Source organism: Ranitomeya variabilis, chromosome 7, assembly GCF_051348905.1.
Source record: "Ranitomeya variabilis isolate aRanVar5 chromosome 7, aRanVar5.hap1, whole genome shotgun sequence".
In the NCBI taxonomy this organism is placed as follows: domain Eukaryota; kingdom Metazoa; phylum Chordata; class Amphibia; order Anura; family Dendrobatidae; genus Ranitomeya; species Ranitomeya variabilis.
Window position 1 is genome coordinate 43708585 of NC_135238.1, and position 18789 is coordinate 43727373.

An 18789-nucleotide genomic window follows, 5' to 3' on the forward strand; every position below is an offset into this window, starting at 1 on the left:
AATTGCAAATTGTTTTTGTCCCTGAAGTCTCGCTCTGCCGGAGACCCTGCTCAGCAGGTCAGGATTGTTATTTCCTTGCTCCGGGGCGACCCTCAAGATTGGGCTTTTTCATTGAAGCCAGGGGATCCTGCGTTGCTCAATGTGGATGCGTTTTTTCTGGCCTTGGGGTTGCTTTATGAGGAACCTCATTTGGAGCTTCAGGCAGAAAAAACTTTGATGTCCCTGTTTCAGGGGCAAGATGAAGCAGAAATATACTGCCAAAGATTCCGTAAATGGTCTGTGCTTACTCAGTGGAATGAGTGCGCCCTGGCGGCGACTTTCAGAGAGGGCCTCTCTGATGCCATTAAGGATGTTATGGTGGGGTTCCCTGTGCCTGCGGGTCTGAATGAGTCCATGACAATGGCTATTCAGATCGATAGGCGTCTACGGGAGCGCAAACCTGTGCACCATTTGGCGGTGTCCACTGAGAAGACGTCAGAAAGTATGCAGTGTGATAGAATTCTGTCCAGAAGCGAGCGGCAGAATTTTAGACGGAAAAATGGGTTGTGTTTCTATTGTGGTGATTCTACTCATGTTATATCAGCATGCTCTAAGCGCACTAAGAAGCTTGACAAGTCTGTTTCCATTGGCACTTTACAGTCTAAGTTCATTCTATCTGTGACCCTGATTTGCTCTTTGTCATCCATGACAGCGGACGCCTATGTCGACTCTGGCGCCGCTTTGAGTCTTATGGATTGGTCCTTTGCCAAACGCTGTGGGTATGATTTAGAGCCTTTGGAAACTCCTATTCCTCTGAAGGGGATTGACTCCACCCCATTGGCTAGTAATAAACCACAATACTGGACACAAGTAACTATGCGGATTAATCCGGATCATCAGGAGATTATTCGCTTTCTGGTGCTGTATAATCTACATGATGTTTTGGTGCTGGGATTGCCATGGCTGCAATCTCATAACCCAGTCCTCGACTGGAGAGCTATGTCTGTAAAAAGCTGGGGATGTAAGGGGACTCATGGGGACGCACCTTTGGTTTCCATTTCATCATCTATTCCCTCTGAAATTCCTGAGTTCTTGTCTGACTATCCTGACGTCTTTGAAGAACCCAAGCTGGGTTCATTACCTCCGCACCGCGAGTGCGATTGTGCTATAGATTTAATCCCGGGTAGTAAATACCCTAAGGGTCGGTTATTTAATCTGTCTGTGCCTGAACATGCTGCTATGCGAGAATATATAAAGGAGTCCTTGGAAAAGGGACATATTCGTCCGTCGTCATCTCCCTTGGGAGCCGGGTTTTTCTTTGTGTCTAAAAAAGATGGTTCTTTGAGGCCATGTATTGATTATCGGCTTTTGAATAAAATCACGGTCAAATATCAATACCCGTTGCCGCTGCTGACTGATTTGTTTGCTCGCATAAAGGGGGCCAAGTGGTTCTCTAAGATTGATCTCCGTGGGGCGTATAATTTGGTGCGAATTAAGCAGGGGGATGAGTGGAAAACCGCATTTAATACGCCCGAGGGCCACTTTGAGTATTTGGTGATGCCTTTTGGTCTTTCTAATGCCCCTTCAGTCTTCCAATCCTTTATGCATGACATTTTCCGCAATTATTTGGATAAATTTATGATTGTGTATCTGGATGATATTCTGATTTTTTCGGATGACTGGGACTCTCATGTCCAGCAGGTCAGGAGGGTTTTTCAGGTTTTGCGGTCTAATTCTTTGTGTGTGAAGGGTTCTAAGTGCCTTTTTGGGGTTCAAAAGATTTCCTTCTTGGGATATATTTTTTCCCCCTCTTCCATTGAGATGGATCCTGTCAAGGTTCAGGCTATTTGTGATTGGACGCAGCCCTCTTCTCTTAAGAGTCTTCAGAAATTTTTGGGCTTTGCTAACTTTTATCGCCGATTTATTGCTGGTTTTTCGGATGTTGTTAAGCCATTGACCGATTTGACTAAGAAGGGTGCTGATGTTGCTGATTGGTCCCCTGATGCTGTGGAGGCCTTTCAGGAGCTTAAGCGCCGTTTTTCTTCTGCCCCTGTGTTGCGTCAGCCTGATGTTGCTCTGCCTTTTCAGGTTGAGGTTGACGCTTCTGAGATCGGAGCTGGGGCAGTGTTGTCGCAGAAAAGTTCCGACTGCTCCGTGATGAGGCCTTGTGCTTTTTTCTCCCGTAAATTTTCGCCCGCTGAGCGGAATTATGATGTTGGTAATCGGGAGCTTTTGGCCATGAAGTGGGCTTTTGAAGAGTGGCGCCACTGGCTTGAGGGGGCTAGACATCAAGTGGTGGTATTGACTGACCACAAAAATCTAATTTATCTTGAATCCGCCAGGCGCCTGAATCCTAGACAGGCGCGCTGGTCGTTGTTTTTCTCTCGGTTTGATTTTGTGGTGTCATACCTACCGGGCTCTAAGAATGTTAAAGCGGATGCCCTTTCTAGGAGTTTTGAGCCTGACTCGCCTGGTGACTCTGAGCCCACAGGTATCCTTAAAGATGGAGTGATTTTGTCAGCCGTTTCTCCAGACCTGCGGCGGGCCTTGCAGGAGTTTCAGGCGGATAGACCGGATCGTTGCCCACCTGGTAGACTGTTTGTTCCTGATGATTGGACCAGCAGAGTCATCTCTGAGGTTCATTCTTCTGCGTTGGCAGGTCATCCTGGAATCTTTGGTACCAGGGATTTGGTGGCAAGGTCCTTCTGGTGGCCTTCCCTGTCACGAGATGTGCGAGGCTTTGTGCAGTCTTGTGACGTTTGTGCTCGGGCCAAGCCTTGTTGTTCTCGGGCTAGTGGTTTGTTATTGCCCTTGCCTATTCCTAAGAGGCCTTGGACGCACATCTCGATGGATTTTATCTCGGATCTGCCTGTTTCTCAGAAGATGTCTGTCATCTGGGTAGTGTGTGACCGTTTCTCTAAGATGGTCCATTTGGTTCCCTTGCCCAAGTTGCCTTCTTCTTCCGAGTTGGTTCCTCTGTTTTTTCAAAATGTTGTTCGTTTACATGGTATTCCTGAGAATATCGTTTCTGACAGAGGAACCCAATTTGTGTCTAGATTTTGGCGGGCATTCTGTGCTAGGATGGGCATAGATTTGTCTTTTTCGTCTGCTTTCCATCCTCAGACTAATGGCCAGACCGAGCGGACTAATCAGACCCTGGAGACATATCTGAGATGTTTTGTGTCTGCGGATCAGGATGATTGGGTTGCTTTTTTGCCTTTGGCGGAGTTCGCCCTCAATAATCGGGCCAGCTCTGCCACTTTGGTGTCCCCGTTTTTCTGCAATTCGGGGTTTCATCCGCGATTTTCCTCCGGTCAGGTGGAATCTTCGGATTGTCCTGGTGTGGATGCTGTGGTGGAGAGATTGCATCAGATTTGGGGGCAGGTGATGGACAATTTGAAGTTGTCCCAGGAGAAGACTCAGCTTTTTGCCAACCGCCGTCGTCGTGTTGGTCCTCGGCTTGGTGTTGGGGATTTGGTGTGGTTGTCTTCTCGTTTTGTCCCTATGAGGGTCTCTTCTCCTAAGTTTAAGCCTCGGTTTATCGGCCCGTACAAGATATTGGAGATTCTTAACCCTGTGTCCTTCCGTTTGGACCTCCCTGCATCTTTTTCTATTCATAATGTTTTTCATCGGTCATTATTGCGCAGGTATGAGGTACCTATTGTGCCTTCCGTTGAGCCTCCTGCTCCGGTGTTGGTTGAGGGTGAGTTGGAGTACGTTGTGGAAAAAATCTTGGACTCCCGTGTTTCCAGACGGAGACTCCAGTATCTGGTCAAGTGGAAGGGATACGGCCAGGAGGATAATTCTTGGGTGACTGCCTCTGATGTTCATGCCTCTGATCTTGTTCGTGCCTTTCATAGGGCTCATCCTGATCGCCCTGGTGGGTCTGGTGAGGGTTCGGTGCCCCCTCCTTGAGGGGGGGGTACTGTTGTGAATTTGGATTCTGGGCTCCCCCGGTGGCTACTGGTGGAATTGAACTTGTGTCATCATCTGCTCTGTTCACCTGTTCCCATCATGATGTGGGAGTCGCTATATAACCATGCTTCTCTGTTAGTCTGATGCCGGTCAACAATGTTATCAGAAGCCTTCTGTGCATGTTCCTGCTCCTAGACAACTCCTAGATAAGTTGGACTTTCGTCCATGTTTGTTTTTGTATTTTTGGTTCCAGTTCACAGCTGTAGTTTCGTTACTGTGTCTGGAAAGCTCTTGTGATACAGAAATTGCCACTCTGGTGTTATGAGTTAATGCCAGAGTCTTAAAGGAATTTCTGGATGGTATTTTGATAGGGTTTTTCAGCTGACCATGAAAGTGTCCCTTCTGTCCTTCAACTATCTAGTAAGCGGACCTCAAATTTGCTAAACCTATTTTCATGCTACGTTTGTTGTTTCATCTTGATTCACCGCCAATATATGTGGGGGTCTTCTGTCTGCCTGTCGGGGAATTTCTCTAGAGGTGAGCAAGGACTGTATTTTCCTCTGCTTAGACTATTTAGTTCTCCGGCTGGCGCTGGGCATCTAGCGATCAATGTAGGCATGCTACCTGGCCACTTCTAGTTGTGTGATAGGTTTAGTTCATGGTCAGTTTAGTTCCCATCATCCAAGAGCTAGTTCTGATATATGCTGGGCTATGTCTCTTGCCATTGAGACCATGACAATCGCCTTACAGATGAACTGCAAGTTAGGAGGAGAGCTGTGGACAGTGGAGATGCCGGTACGTGTGTCCTTACACCTATACATGGCGAGAGGCTCGTCTCTCCCCCATGTGGCGAGGAGCAGTGAAACTTGACCCCTCCATGTGGCAATACCCATAATCCATGCACAGTAAAATCCAGTTGTCACCTATCCCTTCTCCGTGGTGTTGTTGAGGGAGGATCTGGAGTGACCCTTCATGGTTGACTCAGTGATTTTCAAATTGATCCACAGGGTGTTGCCGGCAACTGAGAATGACCAGATGGAGACATGTCTCTGTTTGGGGGGATCAATGTCAAATCCCAAGTTATACTTCAACCAATCAACATAAGAACACGCTCACAGTTTTCTTAACCTATAACGCTTCTTTCACACTAGCGTCGGTACTGGTCTGTCGCTAAGCGTCGGCGCGACGTACCGACGCACATTGTGAAAATTTGTCACGACGTGGGCAGCGGATGCAGTTTTTCAACGCATCCGCTGCCTATTCTAAAGTCTGGGGAGGAGGGGGCGGAGTTCCGGCTGCGCATGCGCGGTAGGAAATGGCGGATCCGACGTAAGAAAAAATGTTACATTGAACATTTTTTTCGTGCCGACGATCCGCCAAAACACGACGCATCCAGTGTGCGACGGATGGCCAGCCGTCGGCAATACAAGTCTATGGGCAAAAAATGCATCCTGCGGGCACATTTGCAGGATCCGTTTTTTCCCCAAAACGACGCATTGCGAAGGACGTCACACAACGCAAGCGTGAAAGTAGCCTAAGAATGCAGGAACAGCCTGTACGTCAAGGTCTCGTAGAAGAATACACCTTCACTCTCGTGCTCTTGTTCAAACTAGAACAATCAAGGTCTCATAACAACTATGAACTTTAGCCTAGTAACAGAATTTATCTCAAAACAGCAAAATGGAGTCGAAAAGCACAAAATGAAGCCTGCTTTAATTTTGATCTTGGTTTAACCCTTCACATTCCCCCCCCCCCCCTAGATAAATTTTGTTAACTAATATGCAGCATCAGAGGTACTATCCCAACCTATAAGCTTGAGGGGTACGGTCTTCACATGACCGGTGCCATGTTACCAGCCATGGCTGTTGCGGCGCACCCGTCCCCCCTGTATGCTACAATTTACGGATAACAATTTTTGATGACGGTGGAGGAGGTCTTTTGAAGATAGCCATACGCTTGGCTTCAGCATCTTCATCAGGTAACTTTGTGAAATTGGTGTAGAGAAGAGCAGGGGTGGCAACGCTTTTGGTATCATTAGTTGTTCTAGTGCAGAATTTCCTAATACATACAGAAATACACCAAAGAACAAAGCTTAGTATTACATACATAACAAGGATAAAGGCAGCGGTGTGTAACAAACTTTGCAAGATTCCAGCTATCCAGCCCCTAAGTCCCTTAAACCAATTGGCTGGATTAAGAAAGGAGAAGGTGTCTGCCCACCAACTGTCCTTATTACGGTCATTGTCTTTATCATATTGATCTCTGAGTCTTTGAATGTCTTCTAACTTTAACTTCATAGTGCTATTGGGATCTGTATGATGACCGCAAGCGGGTCCAATAACCAGACACATACCACCCTGTGCTGCTGTTAAGTAATCCAGTACTACAGTATGTTGATTAGTGACTATGATGAGTTGGTTTTGGACAGCAACAGTAGTATTAAGTATTATGCCCTTTATCTGCCACTAGTCTGTTTGACCAGCTTGCAGTGCGATGCATGGATCCACGTCGGTCTCCCTTCCAGCTTTACTGACATAGGAGTAATGAGGAGGACTTGGTAGGGACCGTCATACAAGGGTTCCAGTCCGTGTTTTCTGACATGCCTTTTCACGACCACAAAATCACCAGGCTTCAAGTTATAACAAATATCGGTTTCTGCTGAATCTGGAAGGGAAGAAGAAACTAGAGCATGGGTGTTAGCAAGATTTTTACTAAGCTGAATAACATATTGAACAGTACGGTCAGTTTCTTCTGATAACTGCTGAGACTGGAAATTTGCAACAGAGGACCTAGCACCAAACAGTATCTCATATGGGGACAGGCCATGTTTTGCCTTAGGGGTAGTACGAATGTGGTACAGTACAATGGGTTGGAGCTCTGGCCATGGAGCCGTAGTCTCCTGCATCATTTTGGTCAATTGTCCCTCCAGTGTGCCGTTCAGCCTCTCAACTTTCCCACTGGATTGTGGATGGTGCGGAGTATGGAGGGCTTCAGTGGATCCAAGCATTGTCAGAACCTCCTGATACACATGAGAAGAAAAGGCCGGGCCTTGGTCACTTTCAACGACTTCTTGAACACTATATCTGTATATAACTTCCATCACCAGTTTCTTTGCTGTAGTTTTTGCAGTCATGTTGGTAACGGAATGCTTCCGGCCAACTGGAGAACATGTAGACAACCACCAGACAATATTCATACCTTCCAGACTTAGACAACGTGATGTGGTCCACCTGGAGCCTTTGGAAAGGATAGTCGGGCTTAGCAAGATGCTTCGGGGGTACACGTTGAAGTTGACCAGGATTGCAGGTCTCACAGATATTACATACACGGTTGAGTGCTGTCAGGACTGTAGAAATACAGTTGTGGCCAAAAGTATTGACACCCCTGCAATTCTGTCAGATAATACTCAATTTATTCCTGAAAATGATTGCAATCACAAATTCTTTGGTATTATTATCTTCCTCTAATTTGTCTTAAATGAAAAAACACAAAAGAGAATGAAGCAAAAAGCAAAACATTGATCATTTCACACAAAACTCCAAAAATGGGCCAGACAAAAGTATTGGCACCCTCAGCCTAATACTTGGTTGCACAACCTTTAGCCAAAATAACTGCAACCAACCGCTTCCGGTAACTATCAATGAGTTTCTTACAATGCTCTGCTGGAATTTTAGACCGTTCTTCTTTGGCAAACTGCTCCAGGTCCCTGATATTTGAAGGGCGCCTTCTCCAAACTGCCATTTTTAGATCTCTCCACAGGTGTCCTATGGTATTCAGGTCTGGACTCATTGCTGGCCACCTTAGAAGTCTCCAGTGCTTTCTCTCAAACCATTTTCTAGTGCTTTTTGAAGTGTGTTTTGGGTCATTGTCCTGCTGGAAGACCCATGACCTCTGAGGATACCCAGCTTTCTCACACTGGGCCCTACATTATGCTGCAAAATTTGTTGGTAGTCTTCAGACTTCATAATGCCATGCACACGGTCAAGCAGTCCAGAGGCAGCAAAGCAACCCCAAAACATCAGGGAACCTCTGCCATGTTTGACTGTAGGGACCGTGTTCTTTTCTTTGAATGCCTCTTTTTCTCCTGTAAACTCTCCTGTAAAAAGCTCTACTTTTGTCTCATCTGACCAGAGAACATTCTTCCAAAACGTTTTAGGCTTTTTCAGGTAAGTTTTGGCCAACTCCAGCCTGGCTTTTTTATGTCTCGGGGTAAGAAGTGGGGTCTTCCTGGGTCTCCTACCATACAGTCCTTTTCATTCAGACGCCGACGGATAGTACGGGTTGACACTGTTGTACCCTCGGACTGCAGGGCAGCTTGAACTTGTTTGGATGTTAGTCGAGGTTCTTTATCCAACATCCGCACAATCTTGCGTTGAAATCTCTTGTCAATTTTTCTTTTCTGTCCACGTCTAGGGAGGTTAGCCACAGTGCCATGGGCTTTAAACTTCTTGATGACACTGCGCACGGTAGACACAGGAACATTCAGGTCTTTGGAGATGGACTTGTAGCCTTGAGATTGCTCATGCTTCCTCACAATTTGGTTTCTCAAGTCCTCAGACAGTTCTTTGGTCTTTCTTTTCTCCATGCTCAATGTGGTGCACACAAGGACACAGGACAGAGGTTGAGTCAACTTTAATCCATGTCAACTGGCTGCAAGTGTGATTTAGTTATTGCCAACACCTGTTAGGTGCCACAGGTAATTTACAGGTGCTGTTAATTACACTAATTAGAGAAGCATCACATGATTTTTGGAACAGTGCCAATACTTTTGTCCACCCCCTTTTTATGTTTGGTGTGGAATTATATCCAATTTGGCTTTAGGACAATTCTTGGTGTTTTTTCATTTAAGACAAATTAAATGAAGATAATAACAAAGAATTTGTGTTTGCAATCATTTTCAGGAAGAAACTGAGTATTATCTGACAGAACTGCAGGGGTGTCAGTATTTTTGGCCACAACTGTACCAGGGCTAGGGCCTGGTTTTTTCCTCAATGTGTGGGCCCATGTGCCCACGTGGCAATAGCAGGATACATCCGCTTAGTGGGACACACAAGTTGGTCCTTTTTCCAGAGACCATGTCCATACATGCTCCATCAGCCTTCCACTGCTTCACTTCTTCCTTTGGGGACATTCTCTGCATCGTCATTAAGCGGTCTTGTGGGGTCCGACAGAAAACCTCCATCTGTCATCGATCATCAGGTTCCTGTAGAGTCAGTGTTTCTTGTAACTGTTTACGCTGAGAGCATGTGGTCACCATAGTTGGTATGGTCGGTTCAACGGGTAGGAGAGCAGCAGCTTTTGCTTGCATATCCGCAAAGGCGTTGCCAACAGTCTGTGGACTGTTCCTAGGACCGTGCGCCTTAACTTTGATAATGGCTACCTGGGTAGGTAATTTGAATGAGTACATGAGGGTTTTAACAGCTTCAGCATTCTTCACTGGAGTCCTGGCGGTGGTAATAAACCCACGATTGGCCCATAGAGCTCCGAAATCATGAGCAATACCAAATACATACTGTGAGTCCGTGTATATATTAGCCCGCCTGTCTTTGGCCAGAACACATGCAGTAGACAGAGCCTGAAGTTCTGCTTCTTGTGCTGACTGTGAGGGAGGGAGTGCAGCTCCGTGCGCTACAGTGTCTTCCGTAGTAACAGCGTATCCGGTGTGGAATCTGCCAAACTCTTCAGCATATCTTGAACCATCCGTTTATAACACCAGATCAGGATTTGGAAGTGGATTTTGGAAGCTATCTCTTCAGTCAGGAGTTGGGAACAGTCATGTTGGAGGTAATCCTCATCACTGCCATCCTTCTTGGGGACCGGCAGTAAAGTAGCGGGGTTGATTGTAGTCAGGCAAAAGGAGTGAACACTGCAGCCGCAAGTGTCGTCGTACAGTCAAATGTTTTGGCTGTTGGAGTGTCAGTATTGCCGCAATATCATGTGGGGCAAAAATGTGCGTCTCATGTCCAAGAATTATGTCTGCAGTCTTGTCAAGCAACGAGTGAGTGGCGTGAACTGCCCTCATGCAACTTGGTGATGCACGGGCCACGGGGTCGAGGCGGGCTGAATAATAGCCCACAGGCCGTTGTCTATTGCCATGCGACTGTGTGAGTACCCCTGCTGCGTGTCCTTCATTCTCAGACACATACAAATGGAACGGTCGAGTATAGTCCGGGATGCCCAAGGCAGGGGCGGAAGCAATAAGCCGCTTTAATTCAGAGAAGGCACGATAAAGGCTTTCCATACAAACCGTTGATCTTTCCTTATAGTTCATATACCGTCTTTCAGGGCATTGTAGAAAGGTTGCATTATGCGGGATGCGTCCGGTATCCACTGACGACAATAAGTACATAGTCCAAGAAAATGCTGGAGTTCAGTCTCATCTTTTGGAAAAAGGAAGGGAGCTGACGGCTATTTTTCTTTCTTTTGTGAGGTGTCTGACACCCTGAAGGAGACAGTTACCCAAAAATATCACATGACCAAGGCAGAACTGAAGTTTCGAGGCCGAAACCCGACAGTTCAGATCTGCCAGATACTTGAGGAGGGGAACAGTGGCAGCAATGGCTTCCTGCTCTGTTCGTGCACACAACAAAACCTCATCCACATACTGGAGCAGCGTGACATAGCGATGGTCTAACTGCCAGGGTAAAAAACACTCGCCCATATTTTTTGCAAACTGATTGGGACTGTTTTGGGCCCCTTGTGGCATAACTGTCCACGTCAATTGTCGTCCCTGATAAGTGAATGCAAACAAACTGGCAGTCTGGGTGTAATGGAATGCTGAAGAAGGCATTGGCAAGGTCGATGACTGTGAACCAAGCAGCATTCTGAGGTATCTGGGACACAAGAGTATGTGGATTAGGCACCACCGGTGTTTACAGAACAGTAGCTGCATTAACTGCCCGTAGATCTTGTACCAGCCGGTACACATGGGGTTGGCCGGGTGGGGTCTTTTTCTTAACGGGAAACAAGGGTGTGTTACATGGGGAAACACAGGGTATCAGGGCACCATTATCGAGTAATGTTTGTATTTGCCCCTTGAGGCCCCGCTCCTGGTCATGTTTCAAAGGGTATTGATGGACTTTCGGAAAAGGGGCACCAGGTTTGAGAAACCCTTTTACTGTTTCTACAGACATTATTGGGGGTGATCTGGGCCTATCAGGGCCATCATTACCATGGGAAGGGCATGTAGGATACAGATCTCATTGTGTTCATCTGCATAAGGGTTATGTAACGTAAGAACCATCTGACCATCATCTTGGAATTGTATTCTGGAGCGGAACTGTGATAATAAATCTGCCCCCAGTAAATTTACCAGACATGTGGGAGAGATTATGAACTGGGCCGTGACCTCAGGGAAAGGTCCCACAGGGATGGGTTTTGTAATAGTATGTTTATTGGGTCTGCCATCTCTTCAGTATGGTCGATTATCAGGATTTTGAGGCTATCTGATTCTGAGTATCCCCCAGAGTTCCCAGTATTCAGGTTACGGGTGGAAGGGGGAACCTGAAGGTAGCAACTGTCAGCATGGGTATGACAATCTCTCTGAAAGTGACCAGGCCGGCCACAGCGCCAGGACTTCAAGCGAAAATTGGCACGGCGGGGCTGGGGAGTGAGATTCCCAGACATAGGGTTAAAAGGGAAATTGGAGTAGGGAACTGAATTTGTGTAGGGGAGGAGGGCAGGAGCTGGAGTCTGTTGTGTGGGCCACTGATAAGGAACAGCTGCGTCCTTGTAGCTGGGGTGGGGGCTGAGGTTGGAGCAGGAATCGCTGTGGCTACTGGTTTAACCTTTGATTTCCCTGCTGATGCAGAGCGGGCTAAATTCTTCTGAAAACTTTTTACTATTTTCAATGCATCATCCGGAGTGGAAGGCTCGATACCAGGTCTGACTGACATTATTGCCTCTTTCAATTCAGATTTGAGGCCGGACATTAAAGCTGCCACAAAAAGGTGTGAATGGGCTTTATTATACAGTGAGAATCCCAAATCTTTAAACACTACCATAAGACGCCCATAAAACTTCTCGGCAGTCTCCTCCTTGTCCTGTGTGACATCTGTGAGGGAGGTAGCTTGGTCCGCTAATCTATCTTGTGCCCAAACTTTTAAAGCATTGCAGATATCAACACCACTCATATGTTCCCCGTCTAAATTCACATTATAGAATTATTAGGCAAGTTGTATTTTAGAGGATTATTTTTATTATTGATCAACACCTATGTTCTCAATCAGCCCAAAAGACTCGAATATCAAAGCTTAATATTTTTGGAAGTTGGAGTGGGGCTTTTATAGTTTTAGCTATCTTAGGAGGATATCTGTTTGTGCAGGTAACTATTACTGTGCAGAATTATTAGGCAACTTAATAAAAACCAAATATATCCCCATCTCACTTGTTTATTTTCACCAGAAAAAACAATATCACTGCACAAAATTTAGAAATAAACATTTCTAACATGCAAAAACAAAACCTCTAAAAATGAGTGACCAATATAGCCCCCTTTCTTTATGATGACACTCAGCAGCCTTCCATCCATAGATTCTGTCAGTTGCTTGATCTGTTTACGACCAACATTGCGTGCAGCAGCCACCACAGCCTCCAGACACTGCTCTGAGAGGTGGACTGTTTTACCTCCCTGTAGATCTCACATTTTATGAGGGACCACAGGTTCTCTATGGGGTTCAGATCAGGTGAACAAGGGGGCCATGTCATTGTTTTTTCTTCTTTGAGACCTTTACTGGCCAGCTACGCTGTGGAGTAGTTGGAGGCATGTGATGGAGCATTGTCCTGCATGAAAATCATGTTTTTATTGAACGATACCAACTTCTTCCTGTACCACTGCTTGAAGAAGTTGTCTTCCAGAAACTGGCAGTAGGTCTGCGAGTTGAGCTTCACTCCATCCTCAACCTGAAAAGATCCCACAAGTTCATCTTTGATGATACCAGCCCATACCAGTACCCCACCTCCACCTTGCTGGCGTCTGAGTAAGGAATGGAGCTCTCTGCTCTTTACTGATCCAGCCTCTGGCCCATCAAGAGTCACTCTCATTTCATCAGTCCATAAAACCTTTGAAAAGTCGGTCTTAAGATATTTCTTGGCCCAGTCTTGACATTTCTTTTTTCTTGTTCAAAGGTGGTCGTTTTTCAGCCTTCCTTACCTTGGCCATGTCCCTGACTATTGCACACCTTGTACTTTTTGTTACTCCAGTAACGTTGCAGCTCTGAAATATGGCAAAACTGGTGGCAAATGGCATCTTGGCAGCTTCAAGCTTGATTTTCCTCAATTCATGGGCAGTTGTTTTGCACCTTTTTTGCCCAGCACGCTTCTTGCGACGCTGTTGGCTATTTGCCATGAAACGCTTGATTGTTCAGTGATCACGCTTCAAAAGTTTGGCAATTTCAAGACCGCTGCATACCTCTACAAGACATCTCACAATTTCGGACTTTTCAGAGCCCGTCAAATCTCTCTTCTGACCCATTTTGCCAAATAATTAAGCACACCTTATATAGGGTTTTGATGTCATTAGACAACACCCCTCCTCATTACAGAGATGCACGTCACCTGATTTACTTAATTTGTAGTTGGCTCTCAAGCCTGAACAGCTTGGAGTAGGACAACATGTATAAAAAGTATCATGTGATCAAAATACAACTTGCCTAATAGTTCTGCACCCAGTGTATATATTCCTGAGGTACGTATCCTACCCAATCTTCCATCACCTCACCACACCTGATTCTAAGGGTACTGTCACACAGTGGCACTTTTGTCGCTACGACGGTACGATCCGTGACGTTCCAGCGATATCCATACGATATCGCTGTGTCTGACACGCAGCAGCGATCAGGGACCCTGCTGAGAATCGTACGTCGTAGCAGATCGTTTGGAACTTTCTTTCGCCACTGGATCTCCCGCTGTCATCGCTGGATCGTTGTGTGTGACACCGATCCAACGATGCATTCGCTTGTAACCAGGGTAAACATCGGGCTACTAAGCGCAGGGCCGCGCTTAGTAACCCGATGTTTACCCTGGTTGCCATCGTAAAAGTAAAAAAAAAACAAACCGTACATACTCACATACCGGTGTCCTTCAGGTCCCTTGCAGTCTGCTTCCCGCTCTGACTGACTGCCGGCCGGAATGTAAGAGCAGAGCACAGCGGTGACGTCACCACTGTGCTGTGCTTTCACTTTACGGCGGCACTCAGTCAGAGCGGGAAGCAGACGGCAAGGGACCTGACGGACATTGGTATGTGAGTATGTACGTTTTTTTTTTTTTTACTTTTACGATGGTAACCAGGGTAAACATCGGGTTACTAAGCGTGGCCCTGCGCTTAGTAACCCTATGTTTACCCTGGTTACCCGGGGCCTTCGACATCGTTGGTCGCTGGAGAGCGGTCTGTGTGACAGCTCTCCAGCGACCACACAACGACTTTCCAACGATCACGGCCAGGTCGTATCGCTGGTCGTGATCGTTGGAAAGTTGCAGAGTGTGACAGTACCCTAACAGTGATCAAGATTTCAGGATATTTTGACTAAAAATAGAGTTACGATCACTGGTCAATCCGGAGTGTCCGTCCCTTATGAGGTACGGTTCGAACACTGGGCCCCCAACGGAACTACACCTCTATATGATTCCACCCAAGAATCACCCCACCATCGGGGACAACCTCACATCCTCTTTGCAGCAACAAACACAGGAAAACCACACCAGATGGTCAGTCTGAACAGTGTAACTGCCAACTTACCGTGGTTGTTGTGGGGGATGATCAGTCCCAATTTTCCAGTGCCTGTGTCTGGTCCGAGGGTCCTTTGTCTTATTCTCCTCCGGGGGGCAGAGGCGTCCCTGTTTGGGGACCCCACTTTTGGGCGCCAAGCTGTTGAGGGAGGATCTGGAGTTACCCTTCATGGTTGAGTCAGTGATTTTCAAATTGTCAAGGTCTCATAACAACAATGAACTTTAGCCTAGTAACAGAATTTATCTCAAAACAGCAAAATGGAGTCAAAAAGCACAAAATGAAGCCTGCTTTAATTTTTCTTAGTTTAACCCTTCACAGTGTAACTAATTTGTCACGTGCCCGCTCTCAGCACGTGACTTGGGCTGTGCCTGCAAGGGTTAATCTGTCTCCCCACTCTCAGTCCAGCATTCAACCTCTGTCCTATGCTCTAATGGGAGCATAAATCACACACAGACCCAGGCCACACACCCGCTCATACACGCTGCCACCACTCATCGAGCACACGGGCGATGAGTCTCGGAAATATTAATACTACCACTCATAAGGCTCACACACCTTAGGCTATGGATTCTTTTAGAACATTCAAGGTTCAACTTGTTAAAGTTTTATACTTTAATACAAAAAAGGTTCAGTGCTTACAGTAAGAAAAGGTATAAAAATATGATAATAAAGACATACAACTTATGCTAAACAGTATAAAAATAAACAGGAGAAAACTTACAGAAATCATCTAACTGGTAGTTTGCTTTGTGCTCCCTGAGGAAGGGGGGGGTGAATGGAGTTGGTGGAACACATGAGCGTCTCAGGCTGCCCTCACATGTGAACACGTTTTTTAGGTATACAGGTCTAATTTATAGCTTTGGTCTGGAGGTCAGGTTTCTAGACCAGCCCCTCAGGTTAATATAATAATTGCTTGTATTTTGATTGGTCCACGGCCGCGCCCCCCCAATCAATATATTCTTTTCTCTTGAGATCCTTTGTGTAACAGCGGTCACAGAGATACTATCAGGCCGTAATTAACATCTCTCTTTCAAGAGCTAGGAGATGTCAAATGTTACCTTTCTGCTTGGCTTCCAGCAGGACCCCCTGGTGAGGTTAGAGACAGAAGTCTACTTGTCTCAGGAAAATACACATTAACACCTGGGTGCGACCTGCAACTTTTCAAGACAGTTACATTAACTAATGTTACATTATTGCCATTATATAATGTATCTAGATGTGTGTGTGTGTGTGTATGTATATATATATACACAGCAGCACATGTACAAGAATCATGTACATGTGCTGCTGTGATTTTTTTATCTATATGATGCAGTTTGCAGCTTCACTCTCTCTCTCTCTCTCTCTCTCTCTCTCTCTCTCGAGAGAGAGAGAGAGAGAGAGAGAGAGATACACACACTAGATGGTGGCCCGATTCAAACGCATTGGGTATTCTAGAATATGTATGTAGTTTATTTATGAAGTTTTCAGAATAATGCAATTTATACACAGGATTCGGCCAGGCGCGACCAATTAGCGAAGCGTGGTACAAATTCCGCCCCAATTCGCGGGCGGCCGGGCGTGACCAATCAGTGAAGCCAGGGCCGGCTCCAGGTTTTTGAGAGCCCCGGGCGAAAGAGTCTGTGGGCCCCCCTCTTTAACACATACCACGATTCATGATGCACAAATACAGCAGAGAAATACACCACAGCCAAGTAGTATATAGCAATGTGGGCACCACATCCCTGTTTAAAAAAAAAAAAAAAAAGAATTAAAATAAAAAATAGTTATATACTCACCTTCCGGCGGCCCCCGGATCCAGGCCAGGCGTTTAGCGATGCTCCTCGCGACCCTCCAGTCCCAAGAATGCATTGTGGTCTCGCGAGATGATGACGTAGCGGTCTCACGAGACGGCTACGTCATCATCTCGCGAGAGCGCAGTGCATGGCCCGGAGCGTCGTGAGGAGCGGCAAAGGCGCCAGAAGGTGAGTATATAATTTTTTTTATTATTTTCAAGATTAGATCTTTTTACTATTGAAGCTGCATAGGCACACAGGGTTAATAGCAGTGTTAATGGACTGCGTTACACAGCGGCATAACACGGTGTAATGCAGCCATTAACCCTGTGTGAGCGCTGACTGGAGGGGAGTATGGAGGGGCGAATTCACGGCCGGACTGTGCCCGTCGCTGACCAATCAGCTGGTCGCTGACCAATATATTTTCAAAATAAAAGTTCAATTTCTTCAATGTAAATGTGGAAGGTTTAATCAACCCACTGTTCTGGGCGACGTTTCGGCTCCATCTGAGCCTTTCTCAAGATTATATATATATATATATATATATATATATATATATATATATATATATATATATATAATATATATTACACATATTTCACCACACCAGTGAATGTGGCTTTTTTTTTTTTTTTCTCAGCTGGATAAAGCAATAATTATTGGGATTGATTGCTACCACGACACCCTGCAGGGGAGGAGATCTATTGCTGGCTTTGTCGCGAGCACGAACAAGCAAATGACTCGGTAATGTATCTGCCACGTCCGGGTTCCTCATAGATTGCTGGCTCTTCACTCCGGCTAATGCAGAGAACTGGAGCAAGGACCCTGAGCGCCCCCTCCAGATACAGCCCCCATTGTACTGCAGCCCCAAGAAAAAACTAATTGCCCCTACGGTCTACAGCCACCATTGTACGCAGCCCCCAGAATAAACTGACTGCCCCTCCGGATACAGCCACCAGAACAAACTGATTGCCCCTCTGGATACAGCCACCATTGTACCACAGCCCCCAGAATAAACTAAATGCCCCTCCGGATACAGCCACCATTGTACGCAGCCCCCAGAATAAACTGATTGCCCCCACGGTCTACAGCCTCCGCGCCCCTCAGCCCCGCACCCCAGAGTGGGCCGGCACTGATGCCATTGTGCCCCTGATGTCTTGTAGGCCCATAGCAGCCTATGAGATTGCGGCCTTATTCTGAATGAGCCCTAAGTAACCTCTGACCTTTCTATTTTAGCTGGTTTTCCCGATGCGTCGTCCAGGATCAGAGACAAGAGATTGTCGATGGCCTAAAAGTTTGTATGCAAGGTAAAAAATATAATAAAAAGTTCCAAATGTGCAGAACAAACATCTGGATGGATTTTCACTGTATAGAAGGGGAGTCTGGTGTAGGAGACCTCGGCGTAGATTTGTGCTACAATTTCTGCCATGTTTTAGTAAATCTGCCTGCTCCCCCAGCTTCTCCGAGAAGTGCCATGGCTGATAAAATAGTGGGGGACAAATCTCCCCTTTGTTTATAGCCGACACCAGGTAACTGTGCTGAGATTTGTGTGTCATAGACTGGTGCAGGTTCTGTTCGCAGCTGTATCCGTACACCATGTAGTGGCCATTCTTGGTACTGCAGCTGTATGAAATGTGATCGGAGCTGCAGTACTGAGAGCGGCCACTACACGGTGTACGGCGCTGCACACATCTGATGCAGGGGTGTCTGATCCCCACCGATCCGATGTCTGTGGCCTATAGCAGAATTTCAGTGCGCCTGTGGGCGGCCTTATTTACTGGTGTCACGATGTCATGATGACTTTTTTCTGTCTTTTCTTTATGTCCTTTCTCTTTCTCTAGCGGCGCTGCACGCATGGACCAAGACTAACGAAGGAAACCTGCCGCAGCGCATCATCATCTACAGAGACGGAGTAGGCGACGGGCAGCTCAAGACCTTAGTGAACTACGAGATCCCACAGTTCATTGATTGCATCAAGTCTGCTAAACAGAATTACAGGTGCGGCAGAGGTGGCCCCAAACCCTTATGGTTCCTGACACAATTTTAATTTTTGTACTTTTAGTATTAAAAAAACAAACAAAACCCTTTTTTTAATTTCTCCATCAATATATCCGTACGAGGACTTGTTCATTGCGGGATGAGTTGTAGTGTTGAATGACGCCATTCATTTTACCATAAAATGTACTGATGAATCGGAAAATAATTCCTAGTGGGGGGGGAAATGGTGGGAAAAAAAAAATTCTGCCATAGTTTTGTAGGTTTCATTTTTTGTTTGTTTGTTTGTTTTACAAAGTACCATGTGCAGTGAAATGGCCTGACAATAAGATTCTCCGGACGATTACAGCGGCACCAAATTTCCCTACTGTTTTTTTTTGTTTGTTTTTTTTTTAAAAA

General features: G+C 46.1%; 1 protein-coding gene across 1 annotated transcript in view; it reads left to right on the top strand.

The window, feature by feature from the left end:
* The window catches only part of LOC143786201 (piwi-like protein 1), a 104614-nt gene that overhangs the window by 68898 nt on the left and 16927 nt on the right, over positions 1-18789 (top strand). The window contains exons 11-14 of the mRNA XM_077275489.1: positions 4624-4689; positions 17036-17139; positions 17632-17702; positions 18237-18393. Of these exons, the coding sequence (XP_077131604.1) occupies positions 4624-4689; positions 17036-17139; positions 17632-17702; positions 18237-18393 (398 nt within the window). The remainder of the gene's footprint in view (positions 1-4623; positions 4690-17035; positions 17140-17631; positions 17703-18236; positions 18394-18789) is intronic.